The 16,903-nt window shown below is 44.3% G+C and overlaps 1 protein-coding gene across 3 annotated transcripts; it reads right to left on the bottom strand.

Annotated features, from left to right (window-relative positions):
* Positions 1-11,620: 11,620 nt before the first annotated feature.
* LOC123425947 (protein MAIN-LIKE 1-like) lies at positions 11,621-16,814 on the bottom strand. 3 transcript variants are annotated; one of them, XM_045109717.1, is made up of 7 exons: positions 16,167-16,814; positions 15,751-15,956; positions 14,739-14,789; positions 13,991-14,650; positions 12,944-13,105; positions 12,392-12,763; positions 11,621-12,315 (listed from the first exon to the last, which is right to left on the bottom strand). In XM_045109717.1, exons 3-7 carry the CDS (start codon positions 14,781-14,783, stop codon positions 11,803-11,805), a joined length of 1,752 nt encoding a protein of 583 aa, XP_044965652.1. In that variant the 5' UTR covers positions 14,784-14,789; positions 15,751-15,956; positions 16,167-16,814; the 3' UTR covers positions 11,621-11,802. The 3 variants fall into 3 exon arrangements, with proteins under 3 accessions (XP_044965652.1, XP_044965654.1, XP_044965653.1); XM_045109719.1 differs by having other exon boundaries at positions 15,775-15,956; XM_045109718.1 differs by lacking the exon at positions 15,751-15,956.
* Between the last annotated feature and the right edge of the window lie 89 nt (positions 16,815-16,903).

Below are 16,903 nucleotides of genomic sequence, written 5' to 3'. Positions count from 1 at the left end.
CCACACCATAAATCATTGTGTCTTCATTATGTTTGATCATCGCCAAATTATACCCCTTTACTTTCTTGCACTTGCATGTTGCCTATTATTCGCTGCCCATACCTTAGATGTGCATGTGTAGATTGTATTGCGCGTCACCTAGTTTGTGCTGAAATCTGCCTAAACTTCAAGAATAAAAAAATTGCACCTTTTGCCTTGTTAGTGTCTATTCGCCCCCCCCCCCAGACCGATCCTTTCGGTCTACAAGATGGTTTTATATCTTGTTGGCATTTCCTCGAGCCCTTGGTAGTCATGACCCTTCTTACAAGTTACAGCGGCCAGACGAACCGAAGCAGTGGTCGTAAGGGTTCCCGGAGACGCTACACGAGGTGTGGGACGTGGATGGGGCGCCTAAGTGGCTTTCTTATTCTTCATGGCCTCCTCGACGAGGGACGACATCGCAGCCATTGATTTTCTAGCTCTCTTGGAGCCATCGGGAGCGGCGGGAGGGCGGCCGACCATCGCTGGAGAGGTAGTCGCCACCCCAATGACCTTTTCCGCGGTTTGAGCCAGTGCTTGAGTCTAGTGAATTTTTTCATCCTCAACCTTTTTTGGCGCAGGGGTGGCATCCGGAGACGGTGGACGGTGGGGTGGAGGAAGCATCTTGGATATCCATTCCGGTGGGAGGGCCTATCATCAGTGGTGATGGCAGCATGGGGGTGGTAGCGGCACGTGGCGGTGGCGGCGGCGGGAATGGCGGAGACGCGAGGGCAGGAGAAAAAGGTGTGCAACTTTTACTCGAGGCGCAAGCACCGAGTATTTTTTGGAAAAGGAGGTTAAATGCTCCTGCCTCTACATCAATGGATGCATACAACCATCTTTATTAACTATTCAACAAATGTCTGACAAGAACATACCTCAAGTCACCCAAAGCCACCACTCACACCTACAAACTCGATAATATGGAGTGCTCTCACTCCCCATATCTAAAACCGGTGTCGTCACCGATCCATCCACATAACGTATCGAAACCAATAGCCCATGCAGCGGAGCTAAACCGCACACCACATGCACATGTTTTAGAAGTTTCCATCATCATCGAATTGTTGACCCGTCTTCACGAGAGAGATTTGCATCATCCTTGCCAGTCTGGAAGTCCATCGACGCCACCACGACACCCCAATGGCACCACCGTCCTACGCTCGTCCATATCGACACGAAGACTCTAAAAGATCTGTCGTGTGTAGCACTTGCTGGGCAGGCATGACATGGCGTATCACGTGTCGGCCAGACATGGCTTAACATCTTCATCGAAGCTGTGTGCAAGCCAAAGCTGCTCCACCTCGTGCCTTTGTCTTCCAACGCTTCTCCATAAAGGATGCTCCCAAGAGAGAAACGAGACCGTAGTGTTGCGATCGTCCCACATGGAAGACCAGATCCTAGGGTTTTCCTCGGAGCAGCATGAGTGGGTCGGGGTAGTTACACGATGATGCCTTCATCAAGGCAACGATGTAGAACACCGTCATCGTCTGTCGTTGGCTCGGTTTTCATCGACAGCTATTTCTCCCCAACTCACAATCGTGACTAGATGACGGATCTCGAGATCAGACCACCCAGCCTTAGGCCGACCACCTTCGACGGAGGAGATGGCCACCACCATCAATCCCATGGCCACCACATCGTCGCTCGCCCGCCGCACAGGTCGCCGCCGTTGTGCCGCTAAACCATGCGCCCACTCGACGCCCTTGTCTGGATAGGCCGCCCCGCATCGACCTTCCCCGAGAAGCGGAGAAAAGGGCCCCCGCCACCGGCAATAGCGAGGGGGTTTTCCCGGGGGCTTTGGCCAGCTGCAGGGTCTGGAAGGGTGGGAAGGAGGGGAAGAAGCGCGCGTCGCCGTGTGAGTCGCCCGTAGGGCGACAACGCGGGGGATTAGATATGATCTCTAAAAATGGGAGAGTTTTTCAGTTCCCGACCTCTGCACTAACAAGAAATGCATTCAACATTTTAGTATGAGTACCAAGATACACATGATCCTTCATTATTTTTTAAATGAGTATCAGGATATTTCTTGATGAGTGGTTTCACCCATAGATTAAAAAACCGAAGCGGAAATCGAATCGAAAGGTTATCGGTTCAGGTTTTTACCGGTCACCGGTCGGACCGCCGGTTCATCGGTTCGATTGTTGGTTTTTTAGGAAAAAAAATACTAAATGTTGAGTAATATATGTGCTAATATAATGTGAAACAATGGTCAAATAAAATTATTTTCATGTAGTGGACAACAAAGTAGCATAGCCGAGTTGGTTATAGGGTCGTGGGGAGGCCTCGCGTATTGCTCACACAACCTGGGATCGAATCCCAGTTCTCCCAATTTATATTAAAATATTTTCTTGGTTTTCCCAGTTTAATGGCCCGGATTTTCATTAGTTTTCCAGAAAACTGGACGGTTTGACCGGTTTTCTCCGGTCCGATTGCAGAACGGTCTTATTAGCTTAAAACCCCGATGAAGCTACCAGTTCCGGTTTTTCCGGTCCGACTGTCGGTCGGGTTCGGTTTTTTAAACTAGGGTTTCACCACACGCCAAACTTGATTATCAATAAATGGATGAAAACATCTATGCATCACCTGTCAATTTTAAGAATTGAATTTGAATCGTTAGGCTGCACAACTCAATGTCCAACCACTTAGCCAAGGCTCTTTTTGAAAGCGTCGAGTATATTTAGATGATTTGAAGGGGATCTTCGGTGGGCGAGTAAAAGTTATTCTCCTTTGTAGGTTTTGTGACCTCGGTCAGGTGCGCCATAAAGGAGTAAAATCAAAATTATCCACACTTACAGTCGGATACGGGATTGACTAAAGTTGGCCTTAGCAGGTGTTGTTCCCGAGACTTAGGATGTTGCGTTCGAGACCTACATGGCTACATGACCTATATTTGATTAGTTTCCGAGTTCTTGACCTGAACTATGAAACCACTTTTAGAGCATGGTTAATAATATAGCCAACTGATGACTATAAGATGTTGACATGTCATTTATAGCCAACACATACATTCACTCTACAATAAGGTTGGCTATAAAGTTGACTATAAGATTAGTATTTGTTTCATGTTCTCACTATCTATTTCTTCATATTTATTGTATCTATCTAGAAATCTACATATAGCAAGACTCTTGCATAAGAGTCCACTTGTTGGGGAACGTCGCGTGGGAAACAAAAAAATTCCTACGCGCACGAAGACCTATCATGGTGATGTCCATCTACGAGAGGGGATTTCCGATCTATGTACCCTTGTAGATTGCACAGCAGAAGCGTTAGTGAACGCGGTTGATGCAGTGGAACGTCCTCACGTCCCTCGATCCGCCCCGCGAACCGTCCCACGAACCGTCCCGCGATCCGTCCCACGATCAAGTGCCGAACGGACGGCACCTCCGCGTTCAGCACACGTACAACTCGACGATGATCTCGGCCTTCTTGATCCAGCAAGAGAGACGGAGAGGTAGATGAGTTCTCCGGCAGCGTAACAGCGCTCCGGAGGTTGGTGGTGATCTAATCTTAGCAGGGCTCCGCCCGAGCTCCGCAGAAACGCGATCTAGAGGAAAAACCGTGGACGTATGTGGTCGGGCTGCCGTGGCAAAAGTTGTCTCAAATCAGCCCAAATAGCTCCATATATATAGGAGGAGGTGAGGGGAGGCTTGCCTTGAGGCTCAAGGAGCCCCAAGGGCTGCGCCACCAAGGGGGAGAGGAGTCCTCCTCCAATCCTAGTCCAACTAGGATTGGAAGGTGGAGTCCTTCTCTTCCTTACCACCTCCTTTTTTTCTCCTTGATTTTCTATCTATGGCGCATAGGGCCTTCTTGGGCTGTCCCACCAGCCCACCAAGGGCTGGTGCGCCACCCCAAGGCCTATGGTCTTCCCCGGGGTGGGCTGCCCCCCCCCCCCCCGGTGAACATCCGGAACCCATTCGTCATTCCCGGTACATTCCCGGTAACTCCGAAAACCTTCCGGTAATCAAATGAGGTCATCCTATATATCAATCTTCGTTTTCGGACCATTCCAGAAACCCTCGTGACGTCTGTGATCTCATCCGGGACTTCGGACAACATTCGGTAACCAACCATATAACTCAAATACGCATAAAACAACGTGGAACCTTAAGTGTGCAGACCCTGCGGGTTCGAGAACTATGTAGACATGACCCGAGTGACTCCTCGGTCAATATCCAATAGCGGGACCTGGATGCCCATATTGGATCCTACATATTCTATGAAGATCTTATCGTTTGAACCTCAGTGCCAAGGATTCATATAATCTCGTATGTCATTCCCTTTGTCCTTCGGTATGTTACTTGCCCGAGATTCGATCGTCAGTATCCGCATACCTATTTCAATCTCGTTTACTGGCAAGTCTCTTTACTCGTTCTGTAATACCAGATCCCGCAACTTACACTAAGTCACATTGCTTGCAAGACTTGTGTGTGATGTTGTATTACCGAGTGGTCCCCGAGATACTGTGTCACATTGCTCGAAGTCCCAAACTTTCAAGAAACGACAGTTTAGATTTCTCTAAACCTCAGTCTATACTGTGTCATTTCAACGGAAATATGCGGTGCCCTATTTAAAGTGAATGCGGATGTCTCTAATGCATAACCCATAAACGATAGTGGTAATTCGATAAGAGACATCATAGCATGCACCATACCAAATAGTGTGTGGCTATGACGTTCAGACACATCATCACACTATGATGTTCCAGGTGGCATGAACTGCGAAACAATTTCCACATTGTCTTAACTGCGTACCAAAACTCGTAACTCACATATTCATTTCTATGATCATATTGTAGACAGTTTATCCTCTTGTTACGACGAACTTCACTCCGAAACAGAATTGAAATTTTCAATATTTCAGACTTGTGATTCATTAAGTAAATACTCTTGTATCTACTCAAATCGTCATTGAAGTAAGAACATAATGATATCCAGTGCGTGTCTCAGCACCCATTGGACTGCATACATCAAAATGTATCACTTCCAACAAGTTACTATCTCGTTTCATCCCAATGAAAACAAGGCCTTGCTTCATGTGGTATGATTTGCATGTCACTAGTGATTCAAAATCAAGTGAGTATAAAGATCCATCAGCATGGAGCCTCTTCATGCAATTTATACCAACATGACTCAAGCGGCAGTGCCACAAGTAAGTGGTACTATCATCATTACCTCGTATCTTTTGGCACCAATATCATGAACATGTGTAACACTACGATCGAGATTCGATAAACCATTGAAGGTGATTATTCAAGAAAATAGAGTAACCATTATTCTCTTTAAATGAATAATCGTATTGCAATAAACATGATCCAATCATGTTCATGCTTAACGCAAGCACCAAATAACAATTATTTAGGTTTAACACCAATCCCGATGGTAGAGGGAGCGTGCGACGTTTGATCATATCAACCTTGGAAACACTTCCAACACGTATCGTCACCTCGCCTTTAGCTAGTCTCCGTTTATGTTGTAGCTTTCATTTCGTGTTACTAATCACTTAGCAACCGAACCGGTATCCAATACCCTCGTGCTACTAGGAGTACCAGTAAAGTACACATCAACATCATGTATATCAAATATACTTCTTTCGACTTTTGCCAGCCTTCTTATCTACCAAGTATCTAGAGTTGCTCCGCCTCAGTGACCGTTCCCCTCATAACAGAAGCACTTAGTCCCGGGCTTGGGTTTAATCTGGGGTCTCTTCATTAGTGCAGCAACTGCTTTGCCGTTTCACGAAGTATCCCTTCTAGCCCTTGCCTTTCTCGAAACTTAGTGGTTTTACTAACCATCAACTATTGATGCTCCTTCTTGATTTCTACTTTCGCAGTGTCAAACATCGTGAATCGCTCAAGGATCATTGTATCTATCCTTGATATGTTATAGTTCATCACGAAGCTCTCACAGCTTGGTGGCAGTGACTTTGGAGAACCATCACTATCTTATCTGGAAGATCAACTCCCACTTGATTCAAGCGATTGTCGTACTCAGATAATCTGAGCACACGCTCAATGATTGAGCTTTTCTCCTCTACTTCGTGGACAAAGAATCTTGGTGGAGGTATCATACCTCTTAACAAGGGCACAAGCATGAAATCACAATTTCATCTCTTTATTACATCTCTTATGTTCCGTGACGTTTCAAAACGTCTTCGGCGCCTTGCTTCTAAGCCATTAAGTATTTTGTACTGAACTATCGTGTAGTCATCAGAAACGTGTATGTCGGATGTTCACAACATCTACAGACGATGCTCGAGGTGCAGCACACCTAGTGGTGCATTAAGTACATAAGCCTTCTGCGCAGCAACGAGGACAATCCTCGGTTTTACAGACTCAGTCTGCAAAGTTTGCTACTATCAACTTTCAACTAAATTTTCTCTAGGAACATATAAAAACAGTAGAGCTATAGCGCAAGCTACATCGTAATTCGCAAAGACCATTAGACTATATTCATGAAAATTAGTTCAATTAATCATATTACTTAAGAACTCCCACTCAAAAAGTACATCTCTCTAGTCATTTGAGTGGTACATGATCCAAATCCACTATCTCAAGTCCGATCATCACGTGAGTCGAGAATAGTTTCAGTGGTAAGCATCTCTATGCTAATCATATCAACTATATGATTCATGCTCGACCTTTCGGTCTCATGTGTTCCGAGGCCATGTCTGCACATGCTAGGCTCGTCAAGCTTAACCCGAGTGTTCCGCGTGTGCAACTGTTTTGCACCCGTTGTATGTGAACGTTGAGTCTATCACACCCGATCATCACGTGGTGTCTCGAAACGAAAAACTGTCGCAACGGTGCACAGTCGGGGAGAACACAATTTCGTCTTGAAATTTTAGTGAGAGATCACCTCCTAATGCTACCGTGTTCTAAGCAAGATAAGGTGCATAAAGCATTAACATCACATGCAATTCATAAGTGACATGATATGGCCATCAACATGTGCTTCTTGATCTCCATCACCAAAGCACCGGCACGATCTTCTTGTCACCGGCGTCACACCATGATCTCCATCAACGTGTCGCCATCGGGGTTGTCGTGCTACTTATGCTATTACTACTAAAGCTATGTCCTAGCAATATAGTAAACGCATCTGCAAGCACAAATGTTAGTTTAAAGACAACCCTATGGCTCCTGTCGGTTGCCGTACCATCGACGTGCAAGTCAATATTAACTATTACAACATGATCATCTCATACATCCAATATATCACATCACATCGTTGGCCATATCACATCACAAGCATACCCTGCAAAAACAAGTTAGACGTCCTCTAATTGTTGTTGCGTGTTTTACGTGGTGACCATGGGTATCTAGTAGGATCGCATCTTACTTACGCAAACACCACAACGGAGATATATGAATTGCTATTTAACCTCATCGAAGGACCTCCTCGGTCAAATCCGATTCAACTAAAGTTGGATAAACCGACACTCGCCGGTCATCTTTGAGCAACGGAGTTACTCGTAGCGATGAAACCAGTCTCTCGTAAGCGTACGAGTAATGTCGGTCTGAGCCGCTTCGATCCAACAATATCGCGGAATCAAGAAAAGACTAAGGTGGGCAGCAAAACGCACATCACCGCCCACAAAAACTTTCGTGTTCTACTCGAGAAGACATCTACGCATGAACCTAGCTCATGATGCCACTGTTGGGGAACGTCGTGTGGGAAACAAAAAATTTCCTACGCGCACGAAGACCTATCATGGTGATGTCCATCTACGAGAGGGGATTTCCGATCTACGTACCCTTGTAGATCGCAGAGCAGAAGTGTTAGTGAACGCGGTTGATGTAGTGGAACGTCCTCACGTCCCTCGATCAGCCCCGCGAACCGTCCCACGAACCGTCCCGCGATCCGTCCCACGATCAAGTGCCGAACAGACGGCACCTCCGCGTTCAGCACACGTACAGCTCGACGATGATCTCGGCCTTCTTGATCCAGCAAGAGAGACGGAGAGGTAGATGAGTTCTCCGGCAGCGTAACGGCGCTCCGGAGGTTGGTGGTGATCTAATCTCAGCATGGCTCCGCCCGAGCTCCGCAGAAACGCAATCTAGAGGAAAAACCGTGGACGTATGTGGTCGGGCTGCCGTGGCAAAAGTTGTCTCAAATCAGCCCTAATAGCTCCATATATATAGGAGGAGGGGAGGGGAGGCTTTCCTTGAGGCTCAAGGAGCCCCAAGGGCTGCGCCACCAAGGGGGAGAGGAGTCCTCCTCCAATCCTAGTCCAACTAGGATTGGAAGGTGGAGTCCTTCTCTTCCTTCCCACCTCCTTTTTTTTCCTTTTCTCTTTGATTTTCTATCTATGGCGCATAGGGCCTTCTTGGGCTGTCCCACCAGCCCACCAAGGGCTGGTGCGCCACCCCCAAGGCCTATGGGCTTCCCCGGGGTGGGATGACCCCCCCCCCCCCGGTGAACATCCGGAACCCATTCGTCATTCCCGGTACATTCCCGGTAACTCCGAAAACCTTCCGGTAATCAAATGAGGTCATCCTATATATCAATCTTCGTTTCCGTACCATTCCGGAAACCCTCGTGACGTATGTGATCTCATCCGGGACTCCGAACAACATTCGGTAACCAACCATATAACTCAAATACGCATAAAACAACGTCGAACCTTAAGTGTGCAGACCCTGCGGGTTCGAGAACTATGTAGACATGACCCGAGTGACTCCTCGGTCAATATCCAATAGCGGGACCTGGATGCCCATATTGGATCCTACATATTCTACGAAGATCTTATCGTTTGAACCTCAGTGCCAAGGATTCATATAATCCCGTATGTCATTCCCTTTGTCCTTCGGTATGTTACTTGCCCGAGATTCGATCGTTAGTATCCGCATACCTATTTCAATCTCGTTTACTGGCAAGTCTCTTTACTCGTTTCGTAATACAAGATCCCGCAACTTACACTAAGTCACATTGCTTGCAAGGCTTGTGTGTGATGTTGTATTACCGAGTGGGCCCCGAGATACCTCTTCGTCACACGGAGTGACAAATCCCAGTCTCGATCCATACTAACCCAACGAACACCTTCGGAGATACCTGTAGAGCATCTTTATGGTCACCCAGTTACGTTGCGACGTTTGATACACACAAAGCATTCCTCTGGTGTGAGTGAGTTATATGATCTTATGGTTATAGGAACAAATACTTGACACGCAGAAAACAGTAGCAACAAAATGACACGATCAACATGCTATGTCTATTAGTTTGGGTCTAGTCCATCACATGATTCTCCTAATGATGTGATCCCGTTATCAAGTGACAACACTTGCCTATGGTCAGGAAACCTTGACCATCTTTGATCAACGAGCTAGTCAACTAGAGGCTTACTAGGGATAGTGTTTTGTCTATGTATTCACACATGCATTGTGTTTCCAATCAATACAATTATAGCATGGATAATAAACGATTATCATGAACAAAGAAATATAATAATAACTAATTTATTATTGCCTCTAGGGCATATTTCCAACACCACTTTCCTTACTTTTTTATGTCTCTCTCTTCTACATAAGCAAAATTATCGTGTAACCTGGCTTATAGCCTATTATTGTACGTGCTCTAAGTTAATGGACTAATAGCTGGCTCCGTTATTCATCTACGATGAATGAGCAAGCTCGTTGCTCTGCTCTTATCTTCTAGTAAACCAAGTAACAAACAGCAGTGCCAAAGCAAATCTCACTAGTTCTTGCAAGTAACCAAGAGGGAAAATTTCCCGTATGGGCATCTAGCCGTCCACGTCCTAGCATAAATCCTTTTGAATAATCTGAATTGCTTGCCACATGTGTCACGTCCCCGCATAAATCTAAGCGTAACAAATCATAGAAAATTACATCAGAGTAACCAATCATAGAAAATTAACTAGGGTCGTGTTTGGTTGCTTGTGGATTCAAGAGGATTGAAGGGGTTTGAGGGAGATTTAAAACCCTTGTATGTAAGTCAAAATATGTTCCAATCCTCATCAATCCCCTCTAATTGTCTTGAAAAGAGGATTAACCGAACAAGCCCGAGCAAACATGCAATGTACTCCCTCGGTTCTTAACTATTTATTATTTAAAGATTTAACTATGAACTACATTTGGGGGGGGGGGGGTAACTACGAACTACATACGAAGTAAAATGAAAGAATCTATATTTTAAATTATGTCTATATACATTCATATGTATCTTGTAATGAAATACAAATACGAAGTATTCCCTTTTACTCAAATTTTTTGTCTTAGATTTGTCTAGAAATAAATGTATCTAAATATTAAAACATGACTAGATACATTCATATCTAGACAAATATAAGACAAGAATTTTGAGACTGAGGGAGTACTTAGGAACGAGGGAGTAATGTGCAGCAATAAAATGGTACTCCCTCTGTAAACTAATATCACAAATACTAAAAAGTGCAGCTGCACTATTTGGGTGGAACGAGCGCACCCTGAGGCACCACGTCATTCCACTTTATTTCGTTTTTTAAAATACTATAACTTTTAAACCGAGCGTCAGAACGATGATCTGTTTTCACGGTTGTGTTTCTTACGACGAGCTCTTCAAAACTAGATTCAATATGGATAGGTTTCGACAAACTTTTTTTTAAGCAACTGTGGGATGATATTTAGGCAACTTTAGTGCTAAAGAGAAGCAACTTCTTATTAGTATGCGTAGTATGATCGCCTATCAACGAAAATTTCTTTAAAATTATCTATCATGACTAGAAGGTTAAATAACTTCACCCTTTAGCAACCACATGACAAATGTGGTCAGCTATTTCCAAACTGAAATGATTAAGTTATACGTCGGATGTGCATGCTCGACTCTGTATAAGTTGGATGTCCATTAATTCATGTGTAAAAAATCAAAAAGCTATAACTATCAACCCTTGTGTCGAAATTATGATATGTTTTTACCATTGGGTTCCTCGTGACGAACTCTTCAAAACGAGATCCCATATGAATATGTTTTTAAGATTTTTTTCAAAAACAACTTCGATGCTAGATGAGGCAACTTTAGTGCTAAGCAGAAGTACTTTGATGCTAGATGCATTGCATCGTATGTATACATATGAGTTGCTTGTTGAATGCACTAGAGTTGCGCAAAAAACACACTAAAAGTTGCTTACTATTTTGTGATACTCGAGTGCAATTATGGCAACTATTCACAAATAGCAGGCAACTGAGCATTAATGACATGCAACTAAACATTACCCGTAGGCAATTGACCATCAGTAATAGGCAACTAAGCATCAAAATTGAGCAACTTTATAGTATTTTGTAGGCAACTGGGCGTTAAAATTGAGCAATTTTACAGTATTTGTAGACAACTGATCATTATTGTTTAATTATATAAAGTTTTTAGAGGTGAATCTAGTCAACTGTTAGTCATGGTAACCAACTTACAAGAATTCTTTGCTGATAAATAATCATACTAAGGGGAGAAAGGAGTTGCTTGCCTATAGCACTAAAGTTGCCTCATCTAGCACACACAGTTGCTTAAAAAAAGTTTGCCGAAACATATCCATATGGAATCTAGGTTTGAAGAACTCGTCATAAGACACACAACCATGAAAACAAATCGTTATTCTGACGCCCAGTTCAAAAGTTATAAATTTTTAAAACATTAATAAATGCATGTCGTTGACTGGCGTCAACTAATTCACGCGGGCGCCACTGCGTTCGATAGCCGCGTCCAACTAATATAAAAGCGTTTGATCTAAATGCTCTTATGGAAGGAGTAGATGCAAGGCTAAGGCGCGGAATGAATGATGCGGCGGTCACAGTCACAGCACGATGGGGTCAGAGGCAAAGGACCCTTTCCCTCCCCGGTTATTGAACCTCTTGGCCTGCACGCAGCTTCGATTGCTCCTCCGAAGCGGTCGCTTCCGCCCCTTATGGCCTCCGTCCTCCTCACTGTCCTTACTCCCTTCCGATGCCTCCTCTTCCCCCGGTGTGCCAGGAACGTCCCCTGCCTTGCCGTCCTCCTCCTCCCCCATCGGCTTGTCACAGTATTCCTGCACAAGATGATCGCTGCCGTTCTGCACCGCTTCATCAGGCACAGGCCCATGTGGTGTGCCGATGATCGCTTCTTCGCACATTGGTATGGCAGATGGTTGTGATGCAGTCAACTCATAGGTCCCCTCGCCCCGAGGACCAACAGCGGCATTTCCTTCCTTCAAGAGAGAATCCTTTAGCAATTCATGGATCCGAGCAATAGACGTGGCCACCTCCACCGGAAGTGACCGTTGCTCGAGAAATCGTGTGATGATTGGGAGCTCCTTCTTGATGCTCTCCACCTACAATTATATGATAGGTCACTTAGACTGGACAAAACTTGCCTCATAAGCATTACCTTTATAGACCAGAGTTTACCACTGTAAGCAAATTGAGACCAGAAAGTTCTCGTGCCGTCCTCGCTGGTGTAAAAACATCTTCAGTGGTGTTACCAGTGGCAGGAACTGTCGTACGATCAGGACGAGTAGCATTGATCAACTGCTCAAAATGTTTGATCTCTGATGCATACTCGAGGCTCCAATCCACTGATGCATTCCACTGGTGCCGCTGGAACCCACGGACATCGCCGAGCGGATGCTGTTCTTGACCAAACTGACGAGCAAACCGATCTGGGAGATATACTTCCCTCACGTTAAAGTTTATCAGCCATGTTCTGGAGAAGCAGACGGGTGCCAAACAGATGTTGGGAATAGATGCAGGATCCACGCCCTTGTAAGGTTCCCAGTTCACCTAAGATCACATACTTTTTATGGTCAAATTCAAAGGGCAAGTACTCCCTCCGTCCCATAATATAAGAACTTTTTGACACTATGGAAAAGGTATAAGAACTGTCCTACTCCATTCGTAGCCATAACTATTAAGAAAGGTTAAAGTATGGCTACGAATTACCGAACCAAAAGGTAGACTCACATCTGAAACTCGAAGCTGACTGAAAGCTTTTTTCATATCTGAAGCTTCCTTTGCTGGTTGGGAGATTACGCGCCCGGTCCACCCACACACTCGTGGGACGACAAGTGCTGGACCATCCTCCATATCGGGGCGCAGCGCTGGAATATATTCATATATCCACCCCTTTGCACAAAAACTCAAAAGATACATTAGAACACTTCCATACTGGAGCACTGTCACAACTTAGAACAACTTGAATTTAAAAAGAATACTCGAAAAAAAGGAAACATTTTATTCTTTCCAATCGTCCAATGCTTTCTTTTTTTTTGCTTACCAATTGTCTGTTGAAATTCTTTGTCATTTTAAGAAGTGTCAAGTGTCAACCATGAGCAACTTTGTAAATTCTTAGACAACATCCAGCGACGAAAACTTTATAGATGTTCTGTATATCAATACAAGCGATTAGGTTGCATTTTTCTTTTTCTGTCCATATTTCTCTGTGAATGTAGTATCATCGATATTCTCATAAACCTATTTATAGTATACTTCTTCACATGCTAAGAACTAAAAAAATACATTAGAATCTTTTTTCACAATCTAATAGTAGAGTAAGAACCCATAAGGTCAGAACAACTTTATCTGCAAAGAGTCTATGAAGGAGAAAAGGCATCCTATTATTTCCTAACATCCAATTCCTTTTTTTCAGTTGTATGAAGTAACATCTCACTTCTGCTTTTTCAGCTCTTATTCCATTGTGCAATTGTATATAGTTCTTCCAGTCTGCAGTAACATCAGAGAACCGAACATCGCTCGGTTGGCTGTAGAGGCAGGGGGTGCACACGCAACCCACCCTTGGCGAGGCTTGGCATCCATCTTATTAATGAAAATGCCATGGGTGCTAGTGCCAACAAATTAGTCTACTGTAACATTATCACTGTTTCTCACAAACCTAACGCGAAATTTTTATTCAACAAAGAAAAAGGATTGGGAAGTTAAATAGAAATGGAAGAAAATGAGCTTTTCTAAACTGAAATAAGATTTGTGTCTGATAAATGAGTGTTTACATACCATGAGCAGAGTGGCGCTGCCAAATAGTCTTATTCTGGCAGAAGAGTGAGAAGACACTACCGTAGAGAGGGCCTTGTAAAGATGAGCAAGAGCAGCAGCACCCCACGCATACTCCCGTACCTTCTCAAAGTCTGACAAGAGCGGTAAGTACTTTGGAGAGACATAGCCCTTATCTTTGTGTGAAAACAGAGTTGCTCCAATCAAGTACAAGAGATATGCTCTTGTTTTGCATGCAATTTCTTCATCAGTGGGATGCTCCGACAGTTGACTAAATTTGGAGTATAACCAAGAGAGCTTCACATGGCTACGCCTGTAGTCCTTGCTACCAGGAACTCGGCCCAGGTATTGGAGGAACAACTGTTCTGATGACATGTTGAGCACAGCCCCGGTGGTCACTGCACGGCCTAAGATCGAAATACCCAGTAAGTAGGCAGTGTCCCTGAGTGATGGTGCCATTTCAAAGTCATGGAACCTTGCTGTGTTCGTTTCTTTGCTCCAAAGCTTGCAGAATACCCTGAGCACAGTACGGTTGATGGCCAGATCACCCATGTATTTCAGATTGCCGAGCCCACTGACGTCGACTAACTGTTGCTGCTGTTCGTTCAGATTCCATGTCTTGAGATCCTCCGTCGTCTGGCACACTAATAGTTCACGAGCTTCCTGCATGATTAAGCACCACAAGTTATACATGAAGGAACCAAAGGAAGGTCTGGCAAATTTGGTGTCACTTGTTTATGAACATAAGTACCTGATTGCGACTTTTGCCTGTTGGTACCGCCTCCGAGGATTCCATTTAGTTCTGCATAGAGATAGAACGCCAGATATAGTTCTTTCAAATGGAACGAAATACAGTAAGCAAAAATTCAAACCATGCACGAGGGCTGCATGTCTTATATTAAGAGAGGATAAAAGCTTACAGACCAGGAAAGGACCGCAAAGTCCAAAAGAGAAAGCAGCAACAACAACAAAAACTACAGTAAATGTTCAGGAAGAGTCATGTAATAAGTGTATGCAAAATAAGAACCACAGACAGGATATATTGTTAGGATAAAGTACATTGTGAAATTAATGGAAGGTCTGAACAGAGCATACATGATGTGTGGTAACAGGAAGCTAGGAAAAATGTATATTTCAGATTTTCAATGGTTTGGCATTTAAATTGCATTTAATCATGAAAACCAGTTGTTGGGAGTTGAATGGTAAAAGGGCAAGCAAATACAGATTGTAATCAACAAGAAGGTGAGACAAGACAACGGCATGGAAACCGGAATTCTATAAAAGCATAAATGACACACCAACAAGAAGGTGTTGAAAAATTATTCATGATAAACTGGATCGGCCAAAGCTCAAGGGGTGACTCTTGGCTTTGGCAGCTTTTTGAGCAATATATTCAGGTGGGGATCCTCCCCCACCCTGATCGTTCAAAAAAAAATCATCATGGTGTGTTCACAGTGATATGCCTTGACTACATTAGCACAAGAATAAGAATCAGACTGGTTGACATGCGACAGATACCCAAGGTAAGAAAAAGAGAGGATACTATTAGTAAACAGCCAGCCAAATAAGGCGATGGTTGAAGTAAACACAAAGATGCACTATCATGCAACTAGTATAAGAAATCCACCACTCATAGAAAATTGAGTATACATCGGAGGAAGAGGAGCAAGCCCTAAGTTGATACTTGCGCCAGAAGAAGAAAATAATCCAGCAATTTAGTACACCATGGCAAAATAAGATGAGAAACAGGGGTCACAAAATACCAGAGAAACGCATCTGGCCATTACTGATTTCGCATTGTGAAGGGTTTTTTTCAAGGGAGAGAACATTTCCCCTTGTAAAGTGAAGATGCTGGACAATTGTGTTCTCTGGCTTCAAACCACACCACCATGGCAACACGCAAGCCCCCAAAAACCCCAATGGCGCGAGGGAAATTGGGGCAGTGAATGGAGGCTGGTGAAGGAGAAATCTGCGAATTAGGAAATGTACAAGTTGAGTCGAGTCGAGTCGAGTCGAGTCGAGTCGAGTCAATCACGAGCAGAGGATGATCCAATCCTAGACGACCCCCTTTTTTCTTCTTCTTTTTTACATTCAAACAAAAGAAAAGGATGATCCTAGACAGAAAAAGAAACTGAACTGAAACGCACATACAATCGAGATCGAGAGAGAGAGAGCAAACCAGGGTGAATCCCAGGAAGACGAAGGAAGTGTGGAGTGGAATTGGGATGGGCAAGGGCAGCGGGTTTTGGGCGACGAACGGACTGCTCTCTGCTCTGCTCTGCTCTTGGCGGTCATATTATTATGACTGACAGACCTGACTTTGACTCCTTTGGGAAAGGAAAGGAAAGCCTCGCACTGACATGCGGGTCCAATGGACGCCCGTGAAGCCGAAACGTAGCACCCAGGACAACATGCATTGCTCCCTCTTTTTCTGTAGAGCAATCCATTTTATTTTATTTTTGATAGAAGAGCAGTCCAACTTTATGGCAATTCCTGAATGGTGCTACTCCCTGCTGCCTTGCCTCACTTTCTCTTAACGGTGCAAATCAACAACACACCATCTCACCAGATTGTTTCTTGTTGCTTAGTAGGTAGATCTAACCAGAAGCAACCATCCATCCGGGGCACGCCCTACATACATTCTCACCATGACTGCAACATTCCATGTCAAAAAATCATGATTGGACGTGTTCCCAACATGAAGTTCTGAGAGACCACCGCACATGATACTGTAGTATTTTATTTTACTACTACTACTACTACTAGTACTACAAGAGTAGCGACGGCCTACTCCCAACTCCCAGTGCAACATTCTACCACCGCAGAGAAGATTATTGCATATTCTGTCATGGCCGGATATCTACGACACAAGAAAAACAAAGGGCCACAATGCACAGCATCACCAAAAAAACAAGT

Source organism: Hordeum vulgare, chromosome 2H (genome assembly GCF_904849725.1).
Source record: "Hordeum vulgare subsp. vulgare chromosome 2H, MorexV3_pseudomolecules_assembly, whole genome shotgun sequence".
NCBI lineage: Eukaryota > Viridiplantae > Streptophyta > Magnoliopsida > Poales > Poaceae > Hordeum > Hordeum vulgare.
This window is presented reverse-complemented; position numbering and strand designations above follow the sequence as displayed.